The sequence below is a fragment of the Carcharodon carcharias genome, chromosome 18 (assembly GCF_017639515.1).
Source record: "Carcharodon carcharias isolate sCarCar2 chromosome 18, sCarCar2.pri, whole genome shotgun sequence".
In the NCBI taxonomy this organism is placed as follows: Eukaryota; Metazoa; Chordata; class Chondrichthyes; order Lamniformes; family Lamnidae; genus Carcharodon; species Carcharodon carcharias.
The window spans coordinates 82,405,267-82,422,145 of record NC_054484.1 but is presented as its reverse complement, the minus strand read 5'-3'; the positions used below and the strand labels follow the sequence as shown (position 1 = coordinate 82,422,145).

At 42.7% G+C, this 16,879-nt stretch overlaps 1 protein-coding gene across 2 annotated transcripts in view; it reads right to left on the bottom strand.

Moving 5' to 3' along the window:
• Positions 1-2,912: 2,912 nt before the first annotated feature.
• Positions 2,913-16,879, bottom strand: part of vwa8 (von Willebrand factor A domain containing 8) — a 474,906-nt gene continuing 460,939 nt past the window's right edge. For both annotated transcript variants that reach the window (XM_041211497.1, XM_041211499.1), the window contains 3 exons: positions 9,962-10,060; positions 7,117-7,355; positions 2,913-4,240 (listed from right to left, as the gene is read on the bottom strand). In XM_041211497.1, the coding sequence (XP_041067431.1) occupies positions 4,132-4,240; positions 7,117-7,355; positions 9,962-10,060 (447 nt within the window). In that variant the 3' untranslated portion in view covers positions 2,913-4,131. The remainder of the gene's footprint in view (positions 4,241-7,116; positions 7,356-9,961; positions 10,061-16,879) is intronic.

The following is a 16,879-nucleotide window of genomic DNA, read 5'->3' as shown; positions in this document are numbered from 1 at the left end:
GGCTTTGTTCTCAGCTCCCACCCTTACAGGAGTGAAGCCTGGAGAACTTATGCAAACCAAGATAAGCCACTGCACAGCTTCCACCTGCACTGCCTCAGATGAATATCGGGTATCTCCTGGCTGGGCAGTGTGCTGAATATGGACGTACACCAGAGTGCAGGGATCCCAGCATGTTTCTCCTCGAGTCAGCAGCGACTCGACTGGCTGGGTCTTGTGAGCCGAATGGATGATGGCTGCATCCCCAGAGAAAAGCTCTATGGCGAGCTTGCTATTGGCACAAGTCCAACAGATCACTCAGGTCTGCGATACAAGGATGTCTGCAAGTGAGATCTCAAGCTGACCAGGTCTGGAGTGACTGGAGACAAGCAGTCAGGAAGAGTGTGGAAAAAGAACAGGACAAAAGAAATGGCCAGATGGTAGAAAACAGAGTCCACCAAACAAAAAAATACATCTGTCGACTTTGGGAAAATGCTATTCATCTGTGCCAGCTGCAGAAAGGACTGCCACTCATGAATCAGCCTCTACAGCCCTCATGATGCTCAATCCAGGAGTGACACAAACCCTGGGTGCAGGCCACCATCTCCCGAAATGGATGGATGCCACACCAGCCCCTCCCCCACCACAGGATTTCACATTTGAGATCAATATCTTTCCAAGTGAATGTTTATAGGTGTTCAAGTTTCTAACTCCCTTCCCAGCATGATAGAAGAATAACTCAACATTTGATAGATTACGACAGTGAGACCTCCCACCAGACTAAAATTGATTATCAAGATAGTCAAAGGAGGGTTCTGTTTGGCCAAACCAGATTCCTTAGCTCTTTTGGAAAGGAGAATAATTCTTGGCTAAACTAAATTCTATGAAAATAACTGAGTAAATCCAAAACAAGAAGTCTGATAATGACACCTATGGGCAGTGGGATTGCGTGGGGGTTAAATCTTTTGTTAGCTCTAGACTTGACTACTCCAACACATTCCTGCGAACTTGGTGTCATCAAAAACTCTCACCAAGTCCCGTTCACCTATCACCCCTGTGCTTGCTGACCTACATTGGCTCCCAGTTTAGTAGACTTGAAAATTCTTATCTTGTTTTCAAATTCCTCCATAGCCTCGCCTCTCCCTGTATCTGTAATCTCCTCTAGACCCCTACCCTCTGGGTTATCTGTGCTCATCTAATTCCGGCCTCTTGAACAGCCTCAATTTTAATCGCCAACTCCCATCACCATCACAAAAACTGATTATCTGGTCATTATTGCATTGCTGCTTGAAGGAGCTTGTTGTGCACAAAGTGGCTGCTGTGTTTTCTACTTTGGAATAGTGACTACATTTCAAAATGCACTTCACTGGCTGTTAACCATTCTGTGAGGTCCTGTGCTGGTGAAAGGAGCTATATAAATTCAAGTCTTTTTTCAGACCTTATGCTACCTTGGAATATAGCTGGGGTCTGCAATTGGTGATAACCACCATTGGTCACTGTGCCTTCAGCTTTTCTGGACTGTAGGCTCTGGAATTTCCTCCTAAAAATCTCTGCCTCTCTCCCTCATTTTCCTCCTTCAAGATGCTCCTTAAAACCCACTTCTCTGACCAAACTTTTGGTCATCTGCTCTAATATCTCCTTATGGAGCTCTGTGTCAAATGCTGTTTGGTAACCGCTTCTGTGAAACATCTTAGGTCATTTTACTACTTTAAAGGTGCTACATAAATACAGGTGTTGTTGTTGCACTTATGAGAGTGTAAACACTCTTTTCATTGGTTGGTAGATCTGTAATAAGGGGCCATTGATTCCAGAAATAAAGAGTTGCATTTCTATAGTGCCTTTCATGATCTCAGGATGGCTGAAAGCCCTCTTTCAGCCAATGAAATACTTTCTAAATTGTAGTCACTTATTGTAATGTGGGAGATGTGACAGACAATTTCTACACTGCAAGATTGAGTTAATAAGCAGCAATGAGTTAATGAGCAGATAAATGAGTTTTTGGTGATGTTGCTGGAAGATTAAACATTGATCAGGACACTGTGGGGAACTTCTTTGCTTTTCTTCAAATTTTTCCATCTATCTGAGAGAGCAGACAAGACCTCTGTTTAACATCTTCTCTGAAAAACGGCAGCACTTCCTCAGGGTGCACTGGAGTGCAAGCTGAAGCCTCAGCCTTCCGCACTGAGCCATGGCTCAAAATTGGGAAGATTTCTATTTCATACCTATGTGATATAATGGTAGAAACTACATTCCTTAAGAGGCTGGGGGTTAGGGCTTAATTGAGGTGTACAAGATTACGAGGGGCCTAGATAGGATAGACAGGGATGCCTTGTTTCCCCTAGTGGACAGGTCTATTACCAGGGGCAGAAATTAAGGTGATTGGTAGAAGGATTAGAGGGGACATGAGGAAAAAAATCTCTTCACCTAGAAGCTGGTGGGTGTTTGGAATTCACTGCCTCGTTTGGTGGTAGAGGCTGAAACCCTCAACTCATTTAAAAGACACTTGGATCTGCACCTGAAGTGCTGTAACCTGCAAGGATACCGACCGAGTGCTGGAAGGTGGGATTAGAAGGACAGCTAGTTTTTTATTTTTTGGCCAGTGCAGACACAATGGGCTGAATGGCCTCTTTCTGTACCGTGACTTTTCTATGGAACTGTAGAACTATTTGGAAATAATGGATTTAAGAGATGTGAAATGGGCAGGGAAGCAATGCAGTAGCTGTGAGCTGAACAAATGGCCTCCTTCTGTGCCATAAACAGGCACAAGTATAATTGGCTTTCTGCCTGTGCTGTAAATTCCACAAACCTATGAAAACCTAAGTGTGTCAACTCTTCGTTGAGAATTGTGGAATGATACCCAGTCAAACCTGGTCACGAGCACTGGTGTTTAGACTGCACGTGAAATGATGATAAACCTTGGGGAATAATGTTGTATGTGAGATGATAAACAGGTTGAACTTTATTCTGTATATATATGTTACAAATGAAATTATCTTTTGATCAATATATCATTTACCTTCCTGATATTCCAAGCAACCTTGTGTGTAAATTACATCCTAATATTTTTACAGATTAATTCCTGAGTCTCTCTTCACGCACTGGATTTAATACAGAGATCCAACTCACTGAAGATCAATGATAATCAGTGGACATGCTGTGAAAAGGGTCTCACCAACATCGACCCTTTGAATATTCAGCCAGAGCACATGCACATATTCTGGGAAAAACATTTGAGAGGAGACAGGCAGAAACAAAAGTGTGGAGAGAGATGATCTATCGGCAGATAGCTACCCTGGTAGTAGATAGTCACAGAGTTATCCAGCACAGCTAGTGAAGGAAGAACCGAGTAAGAGTGTCTAGGTGACCCACAGTTCTTTTTATATTCGTTTTGCTTTGACACCTATTGATTCTTATTTTACATGTCACTTGTGTAGTCCTCAACTTCTGCCCCTTTCAGTGACACTAACCCTTGCTGCCAGTGTGCTTTACATCATCAGGTCTCTTTCCCTCTTAGCTTTATGTACGTTTTCACCAGGTTTCACTCTGAACAGAGGAATTCCTTCCTATCCTTCAGTGGCTTGGACATGGATGGCTTTTAGTGAAAGGTCACTGAAGGGGCCATAAATCCATCATGTGCCTTGAATGTCTTTCCAACATTAGCTTCTAGCTGCAGGGATGCATCTCATTCTGAAATCAGAGTACTTTAAACTGTTTTTCAAGTCACCAAAATCAAAATAAGGGTTTAATACTCTTTCTTCTGGAATTTGGAGAAGACTAATAAAAGTAATTTAAAAGTAAGACTATATTTTCATAGCAATTAACAGCGTATCTATATATTGTGCGGGTGCTCTTTAATTTAACAACCTGTCTGTAAGGAAAGAAAGAGATGGAAGGAAAATTTGTCACCAGTCCATATTTTGCTAAAAGCGCTCAAATCCTCACTTCTGTGTAAAACATGGTTAGTCACAGAGAATCTTCCCATCATTGTCCCAACTCCCCCGGGATTGTGACCTTCCCGCCAACTAAACATGATAGAAGGGTCATTGCACTCATTGTATAGGCGCCCAGCCGCTGCCTGTGAATGGAGATAAATTAATCTTGAGTGTATTTTTTCCCACCATCGCCTGGTGCACATCACTCTTACTGGGACAATCCTTAGGCCGTTGACAGCATCGTGGATGTGAAGATCTGTTGTAGAATCTGTGGGATTTGCTTTGTGTCCATGGCAACAAAGGACCTCCCAGCTGGCAGAGTCTGCTGTAGCCTAGGTTTCAGAACAAATTAACATTGCAAATTACACGGTCTGCAGAAAAATGAAAGAGCTTTGAAAGTTTTTTTTGAAAAAGGAAGTTTTTTGGGTTCTTGTATAACTTACAATACATGCCATTCTTTCACATTTTATTCTGGCAATGATAAGTAGCAGTGAGAGGAAGCACTCAGAGCACTGAATAGCAAATTCCTTTCAAACAAGTCTGCCTCTACAGAAATCACTCCACATAGTTCAATTCACAAAAGGCCAGTGGCAGCCTTGGACAAAAGAAGCTTAAGTACTGTTCAACTATGATTGAACCTAGGAATCCTGTATTGGTTATACCAAATCATTATCTATTATAAAACTCAATGTTTTTAACCAGACCTGTGAACCAAAACAAAACTACCTAGAATGCCAAATACAAGTTTTTCTTATCCAACAATCTCTACAATTTACTAGGTTAGGGGTCTGATCACTTTACTCATCAAGGTACAAGATACGAATGAAAATTTATCTGTTATGCAAAAGAAACCCACAAAGGCTGACACAATGAGGGGGCTTTGTGACCAGCGGTTGCACCGATGTGTGATTTACACCCAGCTTTTTGTCTGAACCCCTCAGAATGTACAACCAGGGTGCACAGGAATTGGTAAAGCCTGTTTCTCAACTTGTAAGTTAGGAACATGGGGGCAGGCATGGGCCATTCAGCCCCTCAAGCCTGTACCGCCATTCAATTAGATCATGGCTGGTGTACATTAACTCTATCTGCTTGCTTGATTCTCTAACTGCTCTTGACATTAAAGCAGCATTTGCATCAAGGAGCCCTAGCAAAATTGCAGTCAATGGGAACTAGGGGAAAACTCTCCATTGGTTGGAGTCATACCTAGCACAATGGAAGATGGTTGTGGCTGTTGGAGATCAATCATCTCAGTCCCAGGACATCACTGCCTCAGGGTAGTGTCTTCGGCCCAACCATCTTCAGTTGCTTCATCAATGACTTTCCCTCCATCATAAGGTCAGAAGTGAAGATAGCACCATGTTCAGTACTATATGCAACTCCTCAGATATGAAGCAGGTGAAGTCCATATGCAGCAAGACCCGGACAACATTCAAGCTTGGGCTGATAAGTAGCAAGTAAGATTCATGCCACACAAGTGCCAGGCAATGACCATCTCCAAGAAGAGAAAATCTAATCATTGAGGTTCAATGGCATTACCATCGCTGAATCCCCACTGTCGACATCCTGGGGGCTTACCATTGACCAGAAACAAAACTGGACTAGCCATATAAATATTGTGGCTGCAAGAACAGGTCAGAGGCTAGGAATGCTGTGACGAGTAACTCACCTCCTGATTCCCCAAAGCCTGTCCACCATCTACAAGGCACAAGTCAGGAGTGTGATGGAATACTCCCCATTTGCCTGGATGAGTGCAGCACCCACAACACTCAAGAAGCTTGACACCATCCAGAACAAAGCATTCCACTTGGTTAATAACAGGAGGCTTTCGGGAGTCTGGAGGTGAACTACTTGCTGCAGAATTTTTATGTGGCTAATCCAATTAAGTCTCTGGTCAATGGATGCTGGTGAGAGATTTAGTGGTGCGAATGCTATTGACTGTTAATAGGAGATGGTTAGATTCTCTCCTGCTGGAGATGATCATTGCATGGCACTTATGTTGTGTGAATTTTACTTGCCATTTATCAGTCTAAGCCTGAATGCTGTTCAGGTCTTGCTGCATGTGACAGAGATTGCTTCAATGTCTGAGAAGTTGCGAATGGTACTGAACATCTGAGATAATTGGCCTCCACCAACCACAATCATCTATCTCCGTGCTAGGTATGACTCTAACCAGTGGACTGTTTTCCCCTGATACCCATTTAGCTGCAATATCATTGATGCCACACTTGGTTAAGTGCTGGCAATTTCATGATCATTATTAATGAGACTAGCTTTTCATTCTATATTAAATAATTACATTTAAACTCCCCCAGTTGTCATGGTGCGATTTGAACTCATTTCTCTGCAGTATTAGTCCGGGCCTCTTGATTACTAGTCCAGTAACATTGCCATATGCTATCTGCCCCCAAAGTGCTGACTCAACACTTCTGGCTGAAGATGGTTGCAAATGGATCGCCCTTGTCTTTGCACTGATGTGTTGGGTTTTGTCATCGTTGAGGACGGGGATGTTCAGGTTAGCTGTTTAAGTTTCCACACTTTCAAGTATATGGTCGGACTGGAGAGCTTTAATCTGATCGTTATTTAGTTCTGTCTATCTGTGCAGCTTCGCTGTTTAACCTGCATATAGTCTTGTGTTGTAGCTTCACCAGGTTGCGATCTCATTTTTAGGTATGCCTGGTGCTGCTCCTGGCATGTGCTTCCACACTCCTCATTGAACCAAGGTTGATCCCCTGGCTTGGTAGTAATGGTAGGGTGGGGGATATGCTGGGCCATGAGGTTACTGATTATGGTTGAGTACAATTCTACTGCTGCTGATGGCCCACAGAGTCTCATGGATGCCCAGTCTTGACCCACTTTGGCATGCGATGGTGCCACACAATACGATGGAGGGTTCCTTAGTGTGAAGACAGGACTTCATCTCCATAATGATTGTGCGGTGGTCACTCTTACCAATACTGTCACAAATAGCTGCATCTGTGACCGGTAGATTAGTGAGGATGAGATCAGTTTGGTTTTTCCCTCATGTCCATATTCTCACCACCTGCTGCAGGGCCAGTCTGAAAGATGTGTTCTTCAGGACTCGGCCAGAAGCAGTGTTACTGAGCCATTGTTGGTGATGGACATTGGTGATCCCTATTTCTTGTGTATATGTGAAATATGCTGAATAACAGCTAACAACATACAAAGTTCGTAATTTTTGCGTAAATACCTTTCTGCTTGGTCACCCAGAGATCCAATGAAAATGGCGAAAGCATTAACTTGAGGGTTGCAAGTCAAGGCTTGGGCAAACCTTGCAGGGTTTATGCCATATCGCTCCAGGTTAGCATCACTCAGAACAATGACAAAATGTTCATCTGCCTCTTCCTTGGCAATCTCTTGGACTGCGTGCTCTGTTCCTTCAAGAGTATGGTCGCCACTCATACAAAACTGGGCATGGGCATGCATTGTCTAAAGAAGGAAGAAATTGTATTTGTCAGTGTCAGACCACAAGTACAATCTCAACAAAAGCAGTGAGCAGGCCCGGGTCATGTTCAAAAATACCTTGGTTTTGTAAATGTAGTCCAACCTTCATGTTCTGCCATAGAAGGTAGGTACAACCAAAAAAAAGTCATTTAGGAGATGACTAAGTTCCAACATTATTTACATGCTGACTGCTAACGGTGATTGAATAAGTGCTGCTAGTCTCTTGCAGTAAATCCTGATCTGCACAGTCAGTGAGCACTGACCGGGAACCTCACAGAGCGATTAGCAGACAATTGATTAGAAAACAGAGGGAAGGGTCGGTGGAGATTATTGATTGGGAACCAGAGTGGAATCGTCGGAGATTATTGATTGGGAATCAGAGTGAAATCGATGGAGGTTATTGATTGGGAATCAGAGTGAAACCGTTGGAGATTATTGATTGGGAATCAGAGTAAAATCGTCGAAGATTATCAATTGGGAATCAGCGTGAAGTTGATGGAGATTATCGATTGGGAATCAGAGTGAAATCGTTGGAGGTCGTAGATTGGGAATCAGAGAAAAATTTATGGAGATTATTGATTGGGAATCAGAGTGAAATTGACGGAGACTACTGATGGGAATCAGAGTGAAATTGATGGAGATTATTGATTTCACAAAAGTCTGGCTCAATTTCTTCTTTAAATTTCTAACTTTCTGTGTGTTAGCCTCCGGCACTAACTCATAGGCATTGAGAAGAGCAGTTTATCACTGAATTTTAGTCACCAAAAACACTCTGCAATAAAATAGTCCAACTTGCATTTGGCAGTTGCAGTTTTGTAGCAATTGTCTCAAAGGCCGGAAAATACATTTCAACCCCTCCCTCACTGAACTGAGGCACCAGGTGAATATTTCTTGCCAAATCAAAACCAGAAGTTAAATCTGGGTCATCCTCAAGTTACACTGCCAACCTCTTTGTGTAGTCTAAGTCTGTCTCTATCAGGTTTAAATTTCCTTGCTCCTTTCTCATTTTGAAATTCAAGGTCTTCCTTGTCTTTTTCTCCGTGAAATTCAAGTTCAAGTTTTTCATTTCTTTCTTGAAGTCAAGTTTTTTCAATTCTGACTTCAACTCAAGTTGCTTCATTTGTAACTGAATTCTAGCTATCTCAACCTGAGTGCTATCAGGATCAACCTTCTCTTCCTCAAAGTTCAAGTGCTGAGCCAATTTTTCAACAATCTCTGCCTTGAGCCCCTATGTACAAGTCAACTTCTAATTTCTCTGTCACAGCTTTCAAATTAACATTTGTCAACTGTTGCAAGGCACCAACAGACAGGTCATCTCCTTCTGTCTCTCCAGGAATGCCACAGCATTAAACTTAGCCATGTTAACTTTTGAATGAATACAACAAAGGTAAACACAAAATCTTGTGTATTTAAACTCTCGAAAATTCCAGCGTATTCCTTTGAATTCAAATCCTGGACAAGTCCCCAGTTTGTTACAACCCCATGGAGACCGATAATTTTTAAAAAGAGATGAATTTCCCAGTGACAATAGAAAGAATTGCTTGACTTGATTTTATATTTTAAGACTTTTACTGTAACAAGTAAACTAAAATCAACAGAAAACAAACATTACTTAACAGTCAACTAATAAAGCAAGCTACAGAGACAATACTTCTCAATCAACTAATTAACACACCAAAGTTACATTATGACTCATTTGGACATTATGCTACGACCCCAGCTAATGTGCAGCCTTCCAGATTCAGTTTCAAACTCCTCCCATCTTTTCAGGACAAGTCTTCCAGTGTCATTTGAAAGTTGTTCCACTCAGTCTTCTGAGTATCATCGAACGGACTTCCAGAATCAAGTCCCACTCCAGAGACTCCTTGGTCCTTAAATCTCCACAAGACCTGTCTCTTTGAACAGAGAACCAGCTCCCATCAGCATTGACTAACACAAAATAGCCTTTTCCTCCGATTTTCACAGCACCAGCTGTTTCTGTCTCCCTCTGCAGCTCTCTAAGTCTGAGTGTAACTACCAGAAAGACCAGCTCTTCTGCGTCAAGCTGTGAAAACTGGCACTTGATTTCCTATAAGTTTCAGCATGGGCCTCATTCCCCATGAGAATCAAATCACATGGGTCTATCTCTGGGCAGAGTTTAGTATGGTCTCATCGTTCCCCCTATCCAGGACATTCTATTTCACTTTAAATTAAAGGAGACATTTTAAAACATGGCTGTCTTATAAAGTCTTGCATTTGTAACAGTGAATATTAAAACAAGCTCCAGGGACTCAATGGCCTACACCTATTTCTATGCTTCATAAGCTATATCCTCCCTGTGTGCTGTCAGAATTGGGCGGTGTATCTTGATGTACAGAGGAACAAAAAGAGGCCATTCAGCTCCTTGAGTCAGTTCTGCCATTCAATGAGATCTTGGCTGATCTGTATCTGAACTCCATTTACCTGCCTTCACTCGATAGCATTTTATACCCTTGCCAAGCAAAAATTGATCTCAGCTTGATGCTTTGTGTGGTGCTGGTTCACTGACCAATGAAGTGAATCTCAACAATAGAAATCCACTTCAATGATCATCAAATAACAAAACAAATTACCTTCATAACCTGCAGTCTCTCCTTGTTGTTTCCCGGGAGTTTTTCACTCCTGACTAACTCGATGTTGAATCCATCTCCCGAGTGACCAATAATGTCATACTGAAAAGATAAAACAGACCATCAAATCAGATGGCGTAAATGTTGACGAGGCCGCCAGGGTAATGGTCCTGTCGAGTTTTCTTCAGCAATCCCAACATTTAGTATAAACTCCTGAAGTAAAGATTGTGTTGCCAATGATCTGTTCTGATTTTTACTCCCAGTAACTGTCTCTCTTAAAGTTGATTAAACAAAATATGGGAAATACACCAATAAAGGGGTTACAGAAACAGGAAGACCTGGGGGTTCACATACTCAAATCTTTGAAAGTGGCGGGGTTAAGTCCAGAAGGCTGTTATAAAAAGCAGACAGGATCTCTGGCTTTGTAAACAGATGGCAAAAACATAGTAACTTTTATAAAACACTAGCTATGCCTCAGCTAGAGTGCTGTATCCAATTTTTTAGGAAGGATGGCAAGGTCTTGGAAAGGGTTCAAGGGAGAATTACTAGAATGGTAGCAAAGAATGGTTAGACTAGAGAAACTGGGGTCGCTTCCCTTGGAGCAGAGAAAGTTAAAGGGAGATTTAATCGAGGTGCTCAAAATCATAGGCAGTTTTCATCAGGTAGATGGGGAGAAACTGTTTCACAGGCAGGAAGTTCAGTATGCAGATGTCAGAGATTTAAAATCATTTGCCAAAAGGGCCAGAGGTGGGGCTAAACAGTATTTTATGCAAAGAATTTTTATAATCTGAAATGCATTCCCTGAAAGGGTGGATGAAGCTGATTTAACACCAACTTTTACAAGGCAATTGAATGTATACTTCACAGAATAAAACAGCACAAGAGTTGGCCACCTGGCCAATTGCTCCTTGAGAGTGCATTCCTATTAGTCCGACAAACCCTGTTCTTTCCCCATAGCCCTGAAATATTCTCCTTTGCAACTACTTAAACAAATCCATCTTTTGAGGAATTTGCAACACCCAATCAATACTGTCTGCCTGCCCGTGTCTCCCAATCAATAACCGTCAGCCCCTGTGTCTCCCAATCAATATCGTCTGCCCCTGTGTCTCCCAATCAATACCATCATCCCCTGTGGCTCTAGTCAATACTCTATGCCCCTGGCTCCCAGCAATACTGTCTGCCCTTGACATTGAATCAATACCATTGCCCCTGTTTCCCAATCAATACCGTCTGCCCCTGTGACTCCCAATCAATATTGAGCAACTTTGGCAATGCTTTTGATAAGGTCCCTCATGGCAGAAAATAAGAACTCATTGGATCCAAGGCAAAGTGGCATGTTGGTTCCAAGTTGGCTGAGAGGCAGGAAGCAGAGGGTGATGGTAGAGGAATGTTTCTGTGACTGGAAGTTTGTTTCCAGTGGAGTTCCACAGGGCTTGGTGCTGGAGCCCTTGCTGTTTCTGGTGTATGAAATGATTTGGACTTAAATGTAGGCGTATGATCAAGAAGTTCACGGATGACATGAAAATTGGTAGGATGGTAAACAGTGAGGAGGATAGGTGTAAACTGCAGTAGGACATCAGTGGACTGGTCAGGTGGGCGGAGCAGTGGCAAATTGAATTCAGCCCGGAAAAGTATGAGGTAATGCACTTGTGGAGGGCTAACAAGGCAACGGATTACACCATGAACAGTAGGACCTTGGAAAGTACTGAAGATCAGAGGGACTTTGGTGTGCATATCCACAGATCCCTGAGGGTAGCAGGGCAGGTAGATGAGGTGGTTAAGAAGGCATATGGGATACTTGCTTTTATTAGCTGAAGCATAGAAAATAAGAGCAGGGAGGTTATGCTGAAACTGTATAAAATGCTTGTTAGGCCAAAAGTGGAGTACTACGTGCAGTTCTGATCACCACATTATAGGAAGGATGTGATTGCACTGGAGAAGGTGCAGAGGAGATTTAACAGAATGCTGCCTGAGCTGGAGGGTCTGAGCTATGAGGAAAGATTGGATAGGCTGGGGTTGTTTCCCTTGGAGCAATGAAGGTTGAGAGGGGACCTGATAGAGGTGTATAAGGTTATGAGGGGCATAGATAGGGTAAATAGGAAGGAACTTTTTTCACTAGTGGAGGGGTCAGTAACCAGGGGACATGGATTTAAGGTAAGAGGTAGAGGGCTAACAGGGGAGCTGAGGAAGAATTTTTTTACCCAGAGGGTGGTGGGAGTCTGGAACTCACTGCCTGAAAGGGTGGTTGAGTCAGAAACTCTCGTAACATTTAAGAAGTATTTAGATATTCACTTGTGTTGCCATAGGCTCCAAGGCTATGGGCCAAGCATTGGAAAATGGGGTTAGTGTAGCCAGAACCTTGTTGAGTGGTGGGACACTATGGGCCGAATAGCCTCCTTCCGTGCTGTAGGCATCCATGAGTCTATGAGTCTGATACCGTCTGGCCCTGTGTCTCGCAATCAATGCCGTCTGCCCCTGTGACTCGAAAACAATACCGTCTGCCCCGTCTCCCAATCAGTATCGTCTGCCCGTGTCCAGCAATCAATACCGTCTGCCCCTGTGTCTCGCAATCAATACTGTCTGCCCTGACACCCATTCAATACCGTCTGCCCATGACTCGAAATCAATACCGTCTGTCCCGTGTCTCCCAATCAATACCGTCTGCCCCTGCGACTAGAAATCAATACCGTCTGCCCCTGCGACTTGATATCATTACCATCTGCCGTGACTCCCAATCAATTCTGTCTGCCCCGTGTCCCCCAATCAATACCGCCTGTCCCCGTGACTCCCAGTCAATACCGTCTGCCTCGTGACTCCCAATCAATACCGTCTGCCCCGTGTCTCCCAGTCAATACCATCTCCCCGTGTCTCCCAGTCAATGCCGTCTCCCCGTGTCTCCCAGTCGATGCCGTCTCCCTGTGTCTCCCAGTCAATACCGTCTCCCTGTGTCTCCCAGTCAATACCGTCTGTACCTGTGACTCCCAATTCCGTTACCAGAATTATCGCACAGGTAATTGACTTGAAGTTCTCTTTCTCTCATCTACAGAGCTACCTGACCTGCTGTTTCCAGCATTTTCAGTTTTTATATAAGATCTTTTGATGCTCATTAACTGACCATGGATAGCAGTATGAGCACATTATTTGCAAGTCACTATTTTAACGTTACGTTTGGTTGTATATTAATGGTAGAGCTGGTGTAATGATGGGACCCAAGATCCGTGTTACTCAGCTCCTGGTCACAGCTGCCTTGCTGTGGGGAAGCTGATGAACAGAGGCCAGGAGCTTCTTCATGGACCTGGGAAGAGTGACCTCTGGCTTGTTTTCATGCACATCAGATTGTCCATTCTAGGGCAGCACTGGCTACCAATCCCATCAGCTGCCCTCAGAACAGTGGGCCAGCTGATCAGAGAAGGAAAATAACCAAAGGGATGATCTTAATCTATTCCTTCAAATTAATAAAGTTGGGAATATAGCATTCGACAACAATAGTTTGCATTTATATAGTGCCTTTTAATAAAACCACAACTTCACAGGAATGATATCAAACAAAATTTGACACCAAGACACAAAAGCAGATATTAGGATATACTGGATGCTGGGCCTAATTTCTGGCTGTGGTGAGCACTAACTTTCCAGTTTGGGAGCGGTGCCATTCTGCTATCCTCCCTCTCATTGTTTAATTCTCTATTTCATGATCTGCAACAGGTCCCAGCTCAGTGTCTGAGTGTGAACAACTCATTCCTCCTCTTCAGGATTCAAGTTTTACTGCTTATACTTCAAGCAACATTTTTTTTGGAGAGTAAAAAATTAACCATGAGTTTATAAGAAAGAAGGCAATTTATTAGTTGCTGGGAACAAATGTCAGCTGTGCCTCAGTGGCAACACTCTCAACTCTGAGTCAGAAGGCTGTGGGTTCAAGTCCCACTCCAGATTCTTGAACGCATAATCCAGGCTGACATTCTAGTGCAGTGCTGATGGGATGCTTTTCAATGAGACATAGAAAATAGGAGCAGGGTCAGGTCATTCGGTCCTTTGTATGGCAAATGTTCAGACTGATTCCTGGGATGCCAGGATTGTTGTATGAGGAGGGATTGGGCTGACTAGGCTTGTATTCACTGGATAAAAGCAAAATAGTATGGATGCTGGAAACTTGAAACAGAAACAGAAAATGCTGGAAAAACTCAGCAGGTCTAACAGTATCTGTAGAGAGAAAGACAGAGTTAACGTTTTGAGTCCTTATGACTCTCTCTACAGATGCTGTTAGACCTGCTGAGTTTTTCCAGCATTTTCTGTTTTTGTTTCTGTATTCACTGGAGTTTAGAAGAATGAGAGGGGATCTCACTGAAACATATAAAATTCAGACAGGGCTGGACAAACTGGATGATATTTCCTCTGGCTGGGGGGTGGGGAGGGGGGGTGGCGGTTCTAGAGCAAGGGGTCACAGTCTCAGGATACGGGGTAGATCATTTAGGACCGAGATGAGGAGAAACTTCTTCACTCAGAGGGTGGTGAACCTGTGGAATTCTCTACCACAGAAGGCTGTGGAGGCCAGGATACTGAATATATTTAAGAAGGAAACTGATAGATTTCTGAACTTGGAAGGCATGAAGGGGGAGAGTGCTGGAGTACAGCGTTGAGAAAGAGGATCAGCCATGATCATATTGAATGGCGGAGCAGGCTCGAAAGGCCAAATGACCTATTCCTGTCCCCAATTTCTATGTTTCTTCATTGAACTGAGGCCCGTTCAGGTGGACGTAAAAGATCCCATGACATTGTTTTGATGAAGAACAGTGATTTCTTTCCAGTGTCCTGGTTAATGTTGATTCTTCAGCCAACATGACTGAAATAAACTCTTATTTGGTCATTATCACATCACTGTTTGAGGGTGTCTGCTGTGTACAAATTGCCTACATTACAACAGTGACTACATGTCACACAGTATGAAATGTTTCAGGGTTTGTCAAGATCCTGAGGTGTGCTATATAAATGCAAATTCTTTCTACCTTTTCATTGAGAAAGAAACAGAAAAACAAAGGTGAAGGTAATGAGGTACATTAGAGTCAAATTGAATATAAAGAGAGGGGAGAAAAATCAGATTGAGAGAGAAAGAGAGACAATGGGAAAATAAGATTTTTTTTGAAATTGTATATGCTTCTAAGAACTACTTGTCACCTGCAGGAATGACATTCCGCAGTTTTAGTTGTTCCCTTTCTGGGTCAGAGAGGTTGAATGCACAATAGGAATATAAATTCTAACATTAAAAGGGTCCTTATGTTAAGTACTAGCCTTAACTTTCTGTTGTGTGTTGAATTACCAATTAATGTGCAAATTGAGCAACTTCATGATGCCAGTGGGGAGGTTGAGGGTGAGTTCCTGTTTTTCGCGAGGTTAATGGTGGAACAGCTCAAATCATTTAGCAACTTGGGTCAATTCACAATTCATGGAGTATTTCTTCCTCACCACAAATTGACAGGGTAGCTAGACACTAATAATGGTGAATGCCTTTGAACTCAGAAAATTTGGAACAATGTTTCAAATGCGTGCATTCACTTTGAATTAAATAAAGAGATATTGGCTGTCACAACCTGGCTTCAATTCAATTAAAACTTCAGCTGTGGCGCTCTGGCCTTGGAGTCAGAAGTTTGAGATGACTAGCCCCACATCAGAGACTTGAGCCCATAATCTAAGCAGACACTCCAGTGCAGTACTGAGGGAGTGCTGCACTGTCGGAGGTCCCATCTTTAGGATTAGGTGTTAAACTGAGGCTCCATCTATCCTCTTGGGGTGATGCAAAAGATCCCCTGGCAATATTTGGTAAAGAGTTCTCTGCGGCGCCCCTCAATCAACATCACAAAAACAGATTATCTGGTATTTATCACATTGCAGTTTGTGGGATCTTGCTCTTCAAAAATGGTTATGCCTCCTACATTACCTCAATAAATAAGTACTTCTAAATAAGTACTTCTGAAGTACTTTATTGGCTGTGAAGTGCTTTGGGATGTCCTGAAGTTATGAAAGGTGCTATAGCAATGTAAATTCTATCATTTTTTAAAAGGTTTTTAAACTGGGATCTCCAAACTGCATCCTTTCATTCAAATTTTCTAAATTAAATGTCTATGTTTTCATACATCCTTAATTCACTTTTCATCATTTCCCTGTTATGTATGTTACCATTGTCCATCTTTCAAACCCACCCAGTGGCACATGCTGCCTTCATTCATCCTCATGTCAGTTACTAATTTCTGTGTTACTGCCCGAACATAGTCGTCCTGGGCAGCTTCTCCAACTAAGCTCCTCTATCCATCATTGCTCTTTCCATCTCCATTTAGATGATTGCTCCAAGGAAAACAGGAACAGGAGGAGGCCATTCAACTCCTTTAGCCTGTGCCCTCTTTCAATTAGATCTTTACTGTTCTGCAACCATTGACCATTTCATAACCTTCAATAGCCTTGCTCATAAGCATCCATAAAGCACATCCGTACAAACCATGGCAGATACAGATACCTGGTTGCACAAATAGAAAATTAAAAACTCTCTTGTGTACTACTATGGTCACTCAGAACACACCATGGAACACATAACAGCTCATAAATACGAAGGAGGTATTACAGCAATACACACCGTTTCTCTTGACTAATATCCTGGCTTGACCAACTTGATGTAACATTACCGATGTTGCTCTATACGCAGCCATACAAAAGAAGGATAGCTTTGCCTAACAGAAATCCATCAGTAAGGATGCAGTGGCATAACACTAACGTCACTGAATTTATAACCTAGAGACTTGGACTAATGATCGGAGGACACAAGTTCAAATCCCACCAGGGCAATTGGGGAATTTAAATTTAAATAAATAAATCTGGAATAAAAAAGCTTCTATTAGTAACAATAACCGTCAAATTACCGGATTGTAATAGAAA